At 40.7% G+C, this 16934-nt stretch overlaps 1 protein-coding gene across 1 annotated transcript in view; it reads left to right on the plus strand.

Annotated features, from left to right (window-relative positions):
- Positions 1-15865: 15865 nt before the first annotated feature.
- LOC307104490 (disintegrin and metalloproteinase domain-containing protein 5-like) overlaps positions 15866-16934 on the plus strand; it is a gene marked incomplete at both ends in the record, with an annotated part of 107084 nt that continues 106015 nt past the window's right edge. The window contains one exon of the mRNA XM_079779376.1: positions 15866-15905. Coding sequence (XP_079635502.1) covers positions 15866-15905 — 40 coding nt within the window. The remainder of the gene's footprint in view (positions 15906-16934) is intronic.

A 16934-nucleotide genomic window follows, 5' to 3' on the forward strand; every position in this document is an offset into this window, starting at 1 on the left:
CTCATCTTTTTTATTCCCTTCTCTAAGAGATCACTATTCTGCATTGACATCTTAAAATTCTAAAAATCACAGCTTCATTTTTGTCAGGATTTCTAGTTGTTTCAGGTGGGAGGGTAAATTCAGTCTGTTACTCCACCTTGGCCAGAATTGGAAATATGTCTTTATCATTTATAATTGCATATCTCACATTTGTTTTATTTTCTCAAGTTACTCTTTCATTTCATCAACTCTTTTTTTCATCTTTATCCTGTTTTAGACTTATGAAATCTATTCCTGCAAAGATATTTATGGATATTCTAAATATTCTTATCTTAAAGTTTTAAAAATAAATTGTGTTGTATTGCTTTCTCTTTTTTAAAAATATATTTTTACTAGAGGCCCGGTGCACAAAATTCATGCATGGGTGGGGTCCCTAGGTGTAGTCAGAGATCAGGGCCAATCAGGTTCCCTACCTCCCTATCCCCACTCTTTCCTTTGCTGCCCATGTCCACTGCCACCCACCCCTGGTTCCCCATCTCAGCCCAGGGCCCAGCCCTGATAGGGCGATCGGGACATGTTGGCCGGGGGGAGGTACCAGAGGTTGGCCAGCAAGTCCCATCAGTGATTGGGGCCTGTGGGCTGGGGGAAGCTCCTGCATTGAGCTTCTGCCCCTTGGTGGTCAGTGTGCATCATAGCAACCAGTTGTTCCGTTGTAAGGGTCGCTTAGGCCCGTGATTGGCAAACTGTGGTTCACGAGCCACATGCGGCTCTTTGGCCCCTTGAGTGTGGCTCTTCCACAAAATACCACGGCCAGGGTGAGTATGTTTTGAAGAAGTGGCATTAGAAGAAGTTTAAGTTTAAAAAATTTGGCTCTCTAAAGAAATTTCAATCGTTGTACTGTTGATATTTGGCTCTGTTGACTAATGAGTTTGCCGACCACTGGCTTAGGCTTTTATATATATAGAATTGATTTCAGAGAGGAAGAGAAAGGGAGAGATTGAAACATCAATGATGAGAGAGAACCATTGATCGGGCATGTGCCCTTGACCAGAATCGAACCTGGGACCCCTAAGCTGCAGGCCAACACTCTATGTGCTGAGCCAAACCAGCAAGGGCTGAGCTGTATTTCTTTGAGTGTGGCTTTTGTTGATTTGCTGTGATTGCTGACGCTCATGTTTAGTGGTTTGTAATCATAGACTGTTTTATCCTCAGTGCCGATGATTTTCCCATGAGAATTCTGCATACCCTTGTTGAAGATACATACATGTGGGTTGTTCTTTTTTTTTTCCTGCTTTTAAAGCAAAACTATTTCTACAATTGCTATTCATGGTATTCAGGAACTTGTAGTTTGTGAACTAGGAACCTGAAAGTATATTTTTTAAAGGCTTGAGATTCCTTCATTGATGCATTTTCACCATCTATCTATCCTCATTTTTTTCTATATTCCAAAGGCTATGGGTCAGAGGTTTTTGTTGCTGTTTGTTTGTCTGTTTTTTTTTAATCTTGAGACAAACTTTTTATTTTTCCCTCCTATGCGCACTTGTAAAAATTTTTTAAACTTATTGGGATGTCATTGGTTAATAACAGTATATAGGTTTCAAATGTATAATTCTGTGGTCAGAATTTTTATTGTCCTTATTTCATGGGTGGTATGGCCCTCCTGACTCCCAGGTTGAATTAAGGTGCTCACTCACAGTTTTCTGACATGCAAAGGTCTTGGACTTGATTTCTTTCTAAGAAAGGGCTATTAAATCTCTAGACCCAAGGGTGTATCACTGGCTTAGACATCCCTGGAGTCATTCAGTTTTAGCTCCTGTTTATCCTTTGAACTCTATTTTTTACTTTTACTAGCATCAGGAGAAGTCTTTTCTTGTTTTTAATCTCAGCTATGTATTAAATTTTTATGGTAGTTTTTTTTTTCAGCACTCCTCCTGTGTGAGGAATGGAAAGGACAAATATCTTGCCTGCCTACTCTGCAGCAATGCCTAGAAGTCAGTAGGTGTTTTCATTTGCCAAGTGTAGCATTTCTTTATCAATAAGTGCCAAGTTAAAAATTGAGGAATGTAGGTAAGAATCAGGCATTCAGAATCAAACCTATATTTTGTATTTAGCAATGACAAGCAAAAAGCAAGGCAAATCTGTGCCTTCTTAACACTCTTCTCACTGCGGGATTGGACATTTGCATTCTTTCTGGGTGAGGAATATGGCTAAATAAGGTTATTTATTGGCATCTTTATTCAGTGACCTTCGACATTATTTTCTTTATTGATAACCAGTCTTGTAAAGAGATAATACTGCTTATAAAATGGCCTATTATTCATGCAATAGACAAACTTTCCTAGGAGTAACTCGAGACATTATTTTCTATTTTTTTTGCTATCCAGATCAGAAGGCAGCATTCAGACATATAGCACCAGGTGAGTAAATTAGAAAGTTTCTTAATATACATGTTGAAAATTAAAAATAAATTAATGATTCACAATTCAGTTCTACCTTTTGTTTGAACTCCTGAAGATGGTGAAGTAATGCCCTGAAACCAGGGTACTAATGTATAAGATTTTACTTTCTGGTAAATTAGTCTTTTATTCATTTGGAAGTCTACTTTGAAGAAACAAGGAATAAAGTAGCTTACTCTAATAAGAGATAGAATATGTATAATTAATAAAAAAGGATGTGTAGTCGTACTTTGGAAATACTGCAGGTTTGGTTTTGATGGTTGCAATAAAGTGAATATTGCAATAATGTGAATTTTTTGGTTTCCTAGAGCCCATAAAAGTTATGTTTACATTTATTATAATCTATTAAGTGTGCTACAGCACTATGTTTTAAAAACCGATGTATGTAATTTAAAATCATTTCTTGCTAAAAATTGCTATCCATCATCTGAGCCTTCAGTGAGTCATGACCTTTTTGCTGGTAGAGGGTCTTGTTTCAGTGTTGAAGGCTGCTGACTGCTCAGAAGGGGGTGGCTGCTGAAGGCGGGGGTGGCTGTGGCAATTCCTTAAAATGAGACAAGATTGAAGTTTGACTCATCAGTTGACTCTTTTTTTCCCCACAAACGATTTCTCTGTAACATGTGAGGCTGTTTGATAGCATTTTACCCACAGTCCTTTCAAACCCGACCACTGCTTCACCAATTTCGTTTGTTAAAATCTAAATCTGTTGTTGTCACTTCAACAATCTTTTCAGCATCTTCATCAGAAGTAGATTCCCTCTCAGGAAACCACTTTCTTTGCGCAGCCCTAAGAAGCAGCTCCTCATCTGCTCGCGTTGGGTCACGAGATGGCAGCAGTTCCGTCACATCTTCAGGCCCCACTTCTAATTCTAGTTCTCCTGCTGTTCCTTCCACACCTGCAGTGCTTCCTCTGCTGAAGTCATCCTTCGCAGAAGGTGTTCCATTTGCTTTGCACAGACCCGTCAGAGGAATCACTGTCTATGGCAGCTATAGCCTTACAGAATCTATTGCTTTTTTTTAAAAAAAAAAATATTTTATTGATTTTTTTACAGAGAGGAAGAGAGAGGGATAGAGAGTTAGAAACATCGATGAGAGAGAAACATCGATCAGCTGCCTCCTGCACACCCCCCCACTGGGGATGTGCCCGCAACCAAGGTACATGCCCTTGACCGGAATCGAACCTGGGACCTTTCAGTCCGCAGGCCGACGCTCTATCCACTGAGCCAAACCGGTTTTGGCCAGAATCTATTTCTTATATAATAAGACTTGAATGTTGAAATTGCTCCTTGATCTGTGAGCTGCAGAAGGGATGTAGGGTTAGCAGGCATAAAACAAACACTAATCTCATTGTCAGAGTTCTTAATCAGCATTCTTAGGTAACCAGGTACATCATCAAGAGCAGTAATATTTTGAAGAACTTTTTTTTCCCCCTGAGCAGTAAGTTTCAACACTGGGCTTAAAGTATTTATTGAACCATGTTATAAAGAGATGTGGTGTCATCTAAACTTTGTTATTACATTTATACAGTGAAGGCAAAGTAGATTTAACATAATTCTTAAAAGGTCTGGGTTTTTTTTGCAATGGTGAGCATTGGCTTCAACTTAAGTTACCAGCTACCTTCGCCCCTAATAAAAGAGTAAGCCTATTTTTGAAGCTTTGAAACTAGGCAATGACTTTTCCTCTCTAGCTATGAAAGTCTTAGATGACATCTTTTAATATAAGGCTGTTTTTCTACACTGAATCATATTGTTTAGTGTAGCCACCTTCATCAATTATCTTAGCTAGATCTTCTGGATAACCTGCTACAGCATCTATGTCAGCACTTGCTGCTTCAACTTGCACTTTTATGCTATAGAGATTGCTTCATTCCTTAAACCTCACAAACCTACCTCTATTAGCTTCTAACTTCTTGTTTAATGGATTCTGTTCCTTTATTGATCTCTATGGAAATCCTAAGCATTCTTTTGTTGCACTTTTTCTGTTACCTGTAATTCTTGATGTATGAATTCTTTAGTTTGCTCTGGCTTTGGACATTACCTCTTAGTGGCTTTTTTTTTTCATTAATTGTAAAGCCATCTTAAGCAGCCAGAATTGTTTCATGAGCATTCTTCATATCCTCTTTGTAGAATCCTCCCTGTGGAGATAATTTCATGTTTTATCTTCTTAAGCCATACATTTTTACAACATTTGTTAGACCTGCAGATAGAGAATTTAAGGGAAGCATGAATTGGTATCCAGAACCTATACTTGTTAAAGACTTAAGGTTCCTGATTATCTGTGTGATATTTTTGTTATCCATATTCTTAAACCACTTTTTAAAAAAGCCATTAGGGCGCTTGTGTCTCTGGGTGATCCTTTTCCATCTACACGTCTAAAGAAATTTCCCTGCCACCTCCCAAAGACGAATGGTGGAAGCTCTTCCCATCCGGGTGTTGTGGGTGGAAAGGCCTTTCATGGCTCCCACGTTTGGGGAAGAAGGTTAGTTGCGGCTTTCCAGGCGGTCTCCACTCATAACGTGATGTGTTGAACGGATTGATGGAACTGTGGAGTCATCCTGCTTTCACTCCTACTTACCTTTTGTTCTTTCAAACTGTATTAGAAATGTCCCTTTCTTTTTAGAATTTTGGTTGGTATTTTGTGATATTTTTTTCAACGTATCGGGTACATAACCCTGTCAGCCCAGTGTGCCTAATTGTCTAGAAGTCAGTGAGGGTTTTAAATCATGACCTGTAATAAGTTGTTTATCAGTAGATAAAACATTAGGTTGGATCCTGAAGGCTGGAATCAGGCATTCAAGATCAAGCATATATTCTGTGCTGGGTAGTGATGAGGAGAAAAACAAATGTGTTTATTTCTTCCTTTTTCTAGTTGGGGATTTGAATTTGATATTTATTATTATCTTTTTTATATTATGTTGTATTATAAATTTATATTTTTTATTAAATGAGAATGTTATTTATGGCTTTGGACATTACCTCTTAGTGGCTTTTTTTTCATTCATTGTAAAGCCATCTTTAATTTAGTAATCATTTGATATTATTCATTAGTGGTGATTAGTGCTCTAAAAGAGTTAATTCAGGTTATAGAATGGTCTGACTTTCATTTTTTAACAAAGGCACATTTTTAAAAGAATGAACTTAAAACCATTATTTTCACTCTCATTTAGATCCAGATCAGCAAGCAGCAGGCAAACAGATATTGCCAAGTAAGTAAATTAGAGATTATTTCTTAAAACAAGTATGTTAAAAAATAAGATTAACCATTGATAATCAACAATTAATTCCTAAGTATTAATTGAGCAGTAAAAATTGGTACAGTACCATACCAAAAAGGAACCTATTTGTATTTGTCAATCTAGTTGCTAGTGAATATTTACCTAAATAAATGTCTTCATTCCTCCAGTTTGTTAATGTATATAGAGAGTTTACTCTTGGATGATTGGTAATGTTTATGGAGCTAACTCATAAATGGGGAAGTTTACTTCTTCATTTGGAGACTCTTCAACTAGAAACTCAGTGAGTACACTCATGCATAGCTGAGTGAATGCTTGCTTCCCATGGTCACTTAAAAAATTTGCTGAAGAAAAATATCATAAAGGAACAATAATTCTATTTCTCTCATTGCCTCTCAGTATTACAAAGTAGTTATAATTAGATCCCCCTCCATTACCCAAAAGGTGGATATCTCTATATAATAATACAATAAGTGTTTAATTTCTTACATCCAACAATTTTGGGTTTGGGGGTCCTTCAGCAGATATAAAGTATTTGGGAGTTTTCACTCCTCTCCCTCTGATTTAAAAAATTCTTTATTTGCTTGGATAGCAGCTGTTGTTTTATACCTTCTAGATTCCTCCAAAGCCCACTGCTATTCCAAGACACATCCAAATCCACAGAGTAAATGTTTTAGGCTGCACATTGGTTATATAATTCCTCTTATTCCAGAAGAGGTTTCCATTCATAGCAATGCCTCCTATTCCTGTCCTTCTCATTATTACTGTGATCTTCTTCTCATGGTGATACTTTGCAGTCACGAGTTACTATTAACAAACTACAAAATAATTTTCATTATTCTGTCCTCTCTGTGCTGTGGAGCTATTATGGTGCTCAAACTCAGCAGTAAGGTCTCAGTTAACCTTTTCCTCACCTTGGACTTATGTTTTATCATACTCTGCCATTTTAGAGGATAAAGGCCACGTTTAGTTTGGTCAGCATTGTGTAGCCAACATGTAGCTGAGTTCTTCGCTAATAGTACGTGCTTAATAAATATAGTTGACCCTTAAAAAGCACAGATTTGTACCGTGTGGGTCCACATGTATATGGATTTTTTTCAATAAACACATAGAATATTATAAATTTATTTTCTCTTCCTTATAATGTTTTCTTAATAACATTTTCTTTCCTCTGGCTTATTATTAGAATACAGTATATAACACATATAACATACAAAATACTTGTTCATCAACTATTAATGTAATGAGGTTTTTGATTAACAGTAGGCTATTAGTAGTAAGTTGTTGGGGATTAAAGTTATACCCAGATTTTTGACTGCATAAGGTCAGTCAAAACCCATGTTGTTCAAGGGTTAGTTGTACTTGTTGAATGAATGAATGATTACTTTTGTATCACTTAGTTACAGCACTTTATTTTTTTATATGAGATCTTCACACACATAGGCAGCCAAAACAAACAAACAAAAACACCAAAACCACACACACACACACACACACACCACACACACACACACACACACACACACACACACCATATGTCTATAATGTTATAACTGCCTTCATTTCTTTTCTCATTATATCATCTCTCCTAGGAGGCTTATTCACCTATACCGAGTAAGAGATGATAGCATTACCCATAGGAAAAGGTTATTTCAATTGGAGTACAATTTGGAACGTTCATTTACTGGTCTAGCCTTCTGGCTTAGTGAGCACTAGGGAAACAGTTTTGGGATAATTATTTTTATTTAAATTTTAATAATGTCACTTGACACTGTTGCTGTGTTTTACTGACATAGCAGCCACTGTAGGTTAAGGTTATTTATTTATTTATTTTGGCTTAAGGCAACAGAAATTTGTTATTTCCCAGTTCAGGAGGCTGAAAGTCCAAAACCAAGTTGTCAGTAGGATTGGTTCCTTCTGGAGGCTCTGAGGAAAAACGTGCTCCGTGCCGTTCTCTTAGCTTCCGGTGGTTGCCAGCAGTCGTTGGTGTTCCTGGCTCGCTGCTAGGTCACTCCAGCTTTTGCTTCCTTCTTCACATGGCTGTCTTTCCTATGGATCTGTGTGTCTCTGCAACTCTACGCCTCTCTTTCCTGGTATAATGACCCTAATCAGTAGCAGTTAGGGCCCACCCTAATGTAGTATAACCTTATCTTGAACTTGTTACAGCTGTAAATGCCCTGTCTCCAAATAAAGTCACATTCACAAATACCTGGTGTTAGAACATCAACCTAGCTTTTTTGGGGGACAAAATTTAATCCACAACACTGACATATATATAATTTTCCCCAAGTGAAATCAATACCCTGGTTATTATTAGAAACGTAAGGCTATCAATTCATAAAACATAAAAACCCAGTGTAGCTGTAGCTGGTTTAGCTCAGTGGATGGAGTGTTGGCCTGTGGACTGAAGGGTCCCAGGTTTGATTCCGATCAAGGGCATGTACCTTGGTTGTGGGCACATCCCCAGTATGGGGTGTACAGGAGGCAGCTGATCGATGTTTCTCTCTAATCGATGTTTCTAACTCTCTATCCCTCTCCCTTCCTCTCTGTAAAAAATCAATAAAATATACTTAAAAACAGACAAACCAGTGTATAAACAAGTAGATAAGAGAAACAGGAAATTTCAACATGCAAAGTAAGCTTTTTTTTTTTCTTTCACTTTTTGCCTTCTACTGCTCCCTTACCAAACACAAGGCATGGTTTTCTTCCCACTTAAATTATTTTTGAAAATTTCTCCATGAAAACTTCTAACACATTTTCTAACTACTTTCTCATTTATAGTTCACACATTATTATTTATTGCCAAATTTTAATTTTTTCATGTAGTTTTAGAACCTTCTTTATAGATGATCAACATAGTTCTCAAATAGTTGCTATTTTGACCAAGGTCACTAAGATAGTTAATGAAAGAATCAGAAGTAGAATCTAGGTTTTTATTTTTATTAAATTTATTGAAGTGACATTGGTTAATAAAATTATACAGCTTATCAGCAGTATATCAACAAATGTTGGCAAAGAGGTGGAGAAAGGGAACCCTCAGGTACTATTGGTGGGAGTGCAGACTGATGCAGCTAATGTGGAAAGCAATATGGAGTTACCTCAAAAAATTAAAAATGGAACTGCCTATGACCCAGCAATTCCACTTATGGGAATATATCTGAAGACATCCCAAACACTAATTCAAAAGAATATATACAACCCTATGTTTATTGAAGCATCTTACCTAATAATAGAGAAACATGTAAATTGACTGTACCTCCACTACACCCACAGCCAATCAGAGTGAGTATGTAAATTAACCAAACAAATATGGCAGTTAATTTGCATATGTACCTGGGTCCTGGGAACCTCCTCGGCACCCAGGTCACTCCCAGCCGGCCATCAGAGGGGCGGAGGGGTGGGCCCTTCCCAAGCCTAAAGCCTCAGGTAGAGGCTTTAGGCTTGGGAAGGGGCTGAGCCTGGGATCAGAGGGAAGGGGAAAAAAAATCAATGGAAACATATTCTCAGGTGAGGATAAAAAGAAAAATAAATGTCATATCCTATGAAAGACACATCTTGAAAATGCCTAAAGAAAATTGTCATTTTTTCATGGTGAAGGGACTAGAGTCCGTGTTGATGAAAATACCTTGGCGGCTGCAGTGACTGGCAGTGGCTGCAGCAGCGGGGTAATGGGGCTGGCACCTTCCCCTGATCAGCCTGGCCACCTCCTGCAAAGGGAGGCCAGACTGTGGCTTAGGGCCGCTCCCAATGGGGAGCGGGCCTAAGCCATCAGTAGGACATCCCCTGAGGGCTCCCAGTATGTGAGAGGGGGAAGGCTGGTCTGAGGGACCCCTCCCCAGTGCACAAATTTTGTGCACCAGGCCCCTAGTTATTTATAATAACCAAGATTTAGAAGCAGAGCAAGTATCCATCAGTAGGTGAGTGGGTATAAAAACTGTGGTACATTTACACAATGGAATACTACTCGGCTGTAATACTGAAGGACATCTTACTCTTTTCGACAGTGTGGATGGACCTGGGGATTATTACGCTAAGTGAAACCAGCCAGTCAGAGAAAGACAAATACCATATGATTTAACTTACATGTGAAATCTAATGAACAAAATAACTAACAAAATAGAATCAGATTCATAAGTAGGGAGAACAGACTGATAGCCATCAAGGGGAAGATGGTAGGGGGCTGAAGAAAAAAGGTAAAGGAATTAAGCAAAAGACAAACAAACAAAAAAACCGCCCCAAACACAACCATATAGACACAGACGACAATATGTTGATTATCAGAGTTAATGGGGTTGGGGGAGGTCAAAGAGGGTAAAGGGGATATAAATGATGATGGAAGGATGCGAAAGATAAACTATACTATCACCGAAGTTTATAACTATATTAACTTCTCTGTCAATTAACCTCACTTAGTTTGTTTTCAATTTATTCTTTTACTTTTTTATTCTTTTTGTTGGGGGCTCTGACATAAGTCTGTGATTATAAAAATAGAAAAGAGGCCCAATAGTTTGATTTCAACACTTGATAATAATTTGTATAAAATATAAATTTGGCTGATATTTACCTTTCACCAAAATTTTGAAAGGAAAGAGGAAGAAACTTTCATAAAATTGTAAGATTGTATTATTTCCTTGTTTATTTAGCTCTGAATCACAGGAAAACACCCAAACATAAAACACTAGGTGAGTATATTAAGAGATGTCTCAAAATAAATGCTTTAAATTACAATGAAATTCATAATCCACAATTCTTAAGTTATTTATTGGGTAGATGAATTGGTAAAGTAATATATAAAAACTAGAGGCCCAGTGCATGAAATTCATGCACGGAAGGGTGTGTCCCTCAGCCCAGCCTGCACCCTCTCCAATCTGGGACCACTAGAGGGCAGTGGGACATCCCTCTCACAATCCAGGACTGCTGGATCCCAACTGCTTGCCTGCTTGCCTTCCTGATTGCCCCTAACCGCTTTTGCCTGCCAGCCTGATTGATGCCTAACTGCTCCCCTGCCTGCCTGATTGCCCCTAACTGCCCTTCTCTGCAGGCCTGGTCACCCCCAACTGCCCTCCCCTGCAGGCCTAGTCCCCTCAAACTGCCCTCCCCTGCAGGCCTGGTCCCTCCCAACTGCTCTCCCCTGTAGGCCTGGGTTCTCCCCCCCCCCCCCCAAATGCCCTCCCCTGCAGACCCAGTTGCCCCCAACTTCCTTCCTCTGCCAGCCTGGTCACCCCTAACTGCCCTCCTCTGCAGGCTTGATCGCTCCCAACTGCCTTCCCTTGCAGGCCTGTTCCCTCCCAACTGCCCTCCCCTGCTGGCCATCTTGTGTCCACATAGGGGCAGCCATCTTGAGTGTTAGAGTGATGATCAATTTCATGTTACTCTTTTATTAGATAGGATAATCTATTAATTTTTACTGACCTTGAATGGGCATTTAAGTCACGTGACTACCAAAGTTAGCCACTGCCTGTGTTTCTTTAGTTTCTTAAAATTCTTTTTTTTTTATGCAGTGGTTCTCAACCTTTCTAATGCCGCGACCCTTTAATACAGTTCCTCATGTTGTGGTGACCCCCAACCATAAAATTATTTTTGTTGCTACTTCATAATTATAATTTTGCTACTGTTAATGAATCGTAATGTAAATATCTGTATTTTCCGATGATCTTAGGCTCTACAGCAGTGGTTCTCAACCTGTGGGTCACGACCCACAGGTTGAGAACCGCTAGCAGGATCGCCTAAGACCATCGGAAAACACAGATATTTACATTACTATTCATAACAGTAGCAAAATTATAGTTATGAAGTAGCAACAAAAATAATTTTATGGTTGGGGGTCACCACAACATGAGGAACTGTATTAAAGGGTCGCGGCATTAGAAAGGTTGAGAACCACTGGTTTAAAGTATTACATATAGTAGTAAGTTATTTGGGAAGTTGTTCTTGAGGAGAGAATGGAATAAAACTATTGAATTTAATAAGATATAAGATATATAAATTAGCCTGTAAAATGAATCAGGGCCACTTTATTCATTAAGCACTATAGTCACAATGCATAAGGCCTGTGAGTTTTTAAGTTCCAAAAACATTGTTTATAACATGAAAAATAAAAATGATTGCTATAAGATATGAAAAAGTAAAATTAACATGTATCTAAATTTCTTAAAAATGCAAAGTTTAACAGAATGTTAATGAATTAATGTAATGTTAATTCATGAACATTTCATTGTATGTAGGAAAAAATATTGGATTTTCTTATTTGCAAATACTTCTAATTAAATATGATTTTTCCTAACAAACCTCAGAAAATTGTAGGGTAAGTTATAGCCAAGTAATATCACAAGCAAAATTACAAAAATTCTTTCTAAAATAGTTTTTTTCCTGCCATATGAATTTTTTACTTGCCAATACCTCAACTGTTTATATGTTTTGCAGTGCAAGGGAATTTATTTGCTGTCAGTACTTTAAGTATGTGTGTCTTTGTTCTCTTCCACAGTAACTAGTGATTTCTTCAGAAGCCAATGGATAATACTGAGTGTCTCACTGAGAAATAAAAATTCTACCTTCCCTCTCCTAGTCACAGCTGAAGGAAACAATAAACTCAGTGTGGACCAATTTTCCTGCCTGTCTGTTTTCCTCTCTTCCTCCACCTGCACTTCGGTCATTTCAGGGCCCTTAACGGAAGATAGTCATTTCAACCAGGCATGCCCATCTACACCAGCTACCCGAGCTCTTCTCCACAGCTCTCCCACCACCCACTTGGGTTTACTGCCTGAGGCCCCAGATGCTGGGGATTGGCACCAACTGCTCTTATCCATGAAGGGCTCTGGGTGGTGGGCTATGTCCCTCCTCCTGGTCCTTCTCATCGGATTTGGCTGGCAGCATGCAGGCCTCAGTAAATCCAGATATTTGCCCATCTCACACCCCCCCACACCCCAAGCCAGGCTTCTGAGCAAGTCTGTGTTCACTTTGGAGGCTGTACTTTAACACCCGGGCCTCTTGCTTTACCCACCACCTTTCTCTTGCTCCTCTGCTAGGTGACCCACAGGGCAAATTGGTTCATTTGCCTGTGTGCAGTAAAGCCCAAATGAAACACAAACAAAGGTTTGCAGAAAAGAAAGTAAAGGTTTATTTAAGGAATGATGCCAAGCCCAGAGACAGGTCTAAGACCCGGCTCCCCAGTGGTCTCTTAGAGGAAGGTTTTATAGGGAAAAAATCAGTCATGGTGACTAAGGGAGTTGGGGTTGTGAGCTCTACTGATGGGTTGGGGCCGGGTTAGGGATAGCTCATAATTGCATCTGGTCCATGGCATCGTTCTGTCTGGTTTCATGAGGGTATGGTCAGTAGGGCCATTCAGCTTTCATGAGCCTGGGACTAAAACAAAACAATTGAAGATATTATCTTTAGTTTGAGTAAAACAATGTTCCCTTGATTAGCAGATCTGAGGCTTTATTCTTAAGACAGTTTGAATTGACCAGAACCTGACATCCTAAGAGAGATGCTGGCCAAAGTTAGCCACTGCCTGTGTTCTGCACAGGGCCACCCAGCCTCAGCTACAGAGAGATCTGCCGCTGCCTTGTACTTGTGCTGAGCTTAGAGGTTCCCAGGAGAGGCCTAGCTGTGAACAGTAGTTGGCTGATGCTAATGCCGGGCCTGGAGCCACTTCATGAAAGGTCTGAGCAAGCTGAGGCTAGGAGCTAATTGTTTAAAAGACTTTAGAACTAAAGTCTGAAGCATGAACCACGACAGGACGTTTGTACGGAAAAGGCATTGGAAATGGCTTGGATGCACCAGCAAGTTGGATGGGGTGGGTCTACGGGAATCACCAGGGGCAGGGGTAAACAGTGTGAGCCAGGTTGAAAGACTCAGATATGGTGCTTAGCCTGCCGGCTCTGTGGGGGGCGGGCTCATCAAAGGAAAAATGACCTTTAGAAATCAGAGCAAAATGTGTACAAGCTGCTGCCTGGCACTACTAGAGTCAATGTAGTGACATGGTTGAATCTGAGGTGTTTTTATTCAGATGTCAGTGATCCGAGAGAGAGTGGTAAGTATAGTACCTTGAAAAAAGTGCTTTGACCTCTCATCTCAAGCTAGCCATTATATAGGGTTCGAGGGTGTGAAGGAATATAAAACTATGTGAGTTCCCAGCATCTGTTTCTATCATTGTCCTTGTAAAGATTAGCCCTCTGACATTTGTTTTCCTTGAGGCATGTACTGTTCTTGATCTACTTTCAAAATGTATCTTCTTTCTGAGTAATGGACCCATCGGGACTTCAAGGCCACTTATCTTTAGGACTCTTTCTTCTTATAGCATGTCCTCCACAGTTTCCCAGGGTAAGAAATATCTCCACAGCCAAGATATACCTCTGGATTTTTATGTTAGTTTGGTGAATAGCTACTAATCATCTGTAAATCTATTCTTATTGTGTACTCTTCCCCTATCATTTTGCCAGCACTTTTGTCTGGGAGACAACTGCCTCCCTAGCTCTCACCCAGATGATAGACACTTCAGTTTCTCCTCGTAGATCCCTGATGCCTTTTGAGCTGCTATCCCAGCACTGAAGCTCAGAAAGAGTTAATGAAGGTAAATCAGAGTGCAGGCCCTTAAAGAGGAACTGCCTGGGACTCCAGTAGCCTTCATCTCCCTCAGCCTCAATTCCTGCTGTGTTTTTTTAAAAAATATATTTTATTGATTTTTTTACAAAGAGGAAGAGAGAGGGATAGAGAGTTAGAAACATTGATGAGAGAGAAACATCGACCAGCTGCCTCCTGCACACCCCCTACTGGGGATGTGCCCGCAACCAATGTACATGCCCTTGACCAGAATCGAACCTGGGACCTTTCAGTCCGCAGACCGACGCTCTATCCACTGAGCCAAACCGGTTTCGGCCCTGCTGTTTTTTTTTTTTTTTAAGTTATCTTTATTGTTGAAAGTATTACAGATGTCCCTGTGGCGCCCCCTAAACTCCCCAATGGACTCCCTCCACCCTGCTCCCTTCTCCTCCTCAGGCCTTCCCTGCACTATTGTCTGTCCATGAGCTATGCATATCTATATATACTAGTATAAAAGCCTATGCTATGATGCACACTGACCACCAGGGGACAGGTGCTCAACGCACAGGATCTGGCTCCCTCCTGTCTGGATTGGGCCTACAGGGATAGGGCTCCCTCCTGTCTCGATTGGGCCTATGGGGATTGGGCCGAAACCAGCTATCTGACATCCCCCGACGGGTTCCAAATTGCAAGAGGGCACAGGCCAGGAGAGGGATCCCACTGGTGCATGAATCTATGCACCTGGCCTCTAGGATGCATATAAATTCAATAGAGGCCTGGTGCACGAATTTGTGCATGGGATTGGGCCCCAGCTCATGCCCCCAGCCTTGCAGCCCTGCAGCCCTGCCTGGCACCCCGCCATGGCCTGGCACCGCCCTCTCATCTGCTCCACTATCCCGTCTACGGGGCAATTGATAGGGGCTGGGCCCCCCACCTGGCTCCCTCAGTGCCTGGGAGCCACGTTGCAGCCCTGTCCCAAGCCACCACAGTTAACCACCGTTTGTGGGGTGATTGGGCCCCCATTCACACCGCCTTGGCCTGGTGCCACCTGCTCACCTGCTCCGCCATCACACCATGGTCTCCTCTCATCGGGGCCCATAGGGGATGGCAGCGCCTCCACTGCCACCTGCTGCCAGTGCCACGTCACTGATACCGCTATGTTCCACACCGCCCTGGTGGTCAGCGCATGTCATAGCGAGCAGTCAAACTCCTGGTCGAACAATTTGCATATTAGGCTTTTATTATATAGGCTTGGTTTATACAGCCAGAAGTTATGGGAACTTCTCTTTCTAGCACTGGAACCCTAAGCTTGGGGGCCTGGTGTGGGGTTGAGAACCCTTGCTCCTCAAGGGGGACCTCCACAATCAAGATATCCCTCTCTATTTTTATCTGCCACATGTGGGTGTGGGAGCAGCCCATTCTGCACCTCTGCCCCTCCCACCCATCTCAATGTGGCTTCTTCTTTAAATCCCTAGTTGTAGGACTTCCATTCAGCTAGATTTCAGGTAGTTCTGAATAATGGTGGTTCTGTAGTTTAGCTATAATTTTGATATGATTGTGGAAGATGTGAGTACTGCATTTACCTACACCGCCATCTTGACCACAAGTCTTGGCTTTTGTTTTTGAGGTTTGATTTTATCAAGTACAATGTTAGGGCCATGGAGAACTGTCACCTGTCACTCACTGTTTTGCAGCAAGGTGAGGTTTTCAGATTCTGCAGGAATGCAAGCCTCCTGTCTGCCTCCAGTCTGAATAGAATTTCCTCAATCTTGCCAAAGAACAGCCTTCAAAAACTCCTTGGCTTTGGGAAGAATTTCTGCCTTTTAAAATTTGCCTTTTTACTAGATTCTTGAGGTGAAAGTTTAGATAATTTTTTACCTTTTCTGACTCATTTAAAGATATATATTTGCTTGATGTACTCTTTCAGCTTTATTTCATGAATTAAAAAAATCTTTATTGTTGAAAGTATTATATAGGTCTTCCTCCCCCGCAATTAACCTCTTCCAGCCTGTTCCTGTTCCCCCATCCTCCCCAGGCCCTCACCACCCCATTGTCTGTGTCCATGGGTTATGCATATATGCATAACAAGTTCATTGGTTGATCTCTTCCCACCTACCCTCTCCTGCCTTCCCTCTGAGGCTCAACAGTTTGTTCATACTTCTATGTCTCTGGGTCTATTTTTTATCATCAGTTTATCTGGTTCACTAGATTCCACATATGAGTGAGATAATGTGGTACTTATCTTTCTCTGACTGGCTTATTTCACTCAGAGAGCCCACTACATGGGAGAATATATTTGCCAATGATACATCCAATAAGGGGTTAATCTCCAAAATATATAGGGAGCTCATACAACTTTTTTTAAAAAAATATATTTTATTGATTTTTCACAGAGAGGAAGGGAGAGGGATAGAGAGCCAGAAACATCGATGAGAGAGAGACATCGACCAGCTGCCTCCTGCACACCCCCCACCGGGGGATGTGCCCGCAACCAATGCACATGCCCTTGACCAGAATCGAACTTGGGACCTTCCAGTCCGCAGACTGACGCTCTATCCACTGAGCCAAACCGGTTTCGGCAGGAGCTCATACAACTTAACAAAAGGAAGACAAATAATCCAATTTAAAAATGGGCAAAGGACCTAAATAGACACTTCTCCAAAGAGGACATACAGAAAGCCTAGACACATTTAAAAAATGCTCAAAGTCACTAATCATCTGAGACAT

Source organism: Cnephaeus nilssonii, assembly GCF_951640355.1.
Source record: "Cnephaeus nilssonii genome assembly, chromosome: 8".
In the NCBI taxonomy this organism is placed as follows: Eukaryota; Metazoa; Chordata; class Mammalia; order Chiroptera; family Vespertilionidae; genus Cnephaeus; species Cnephaeus nilssonii.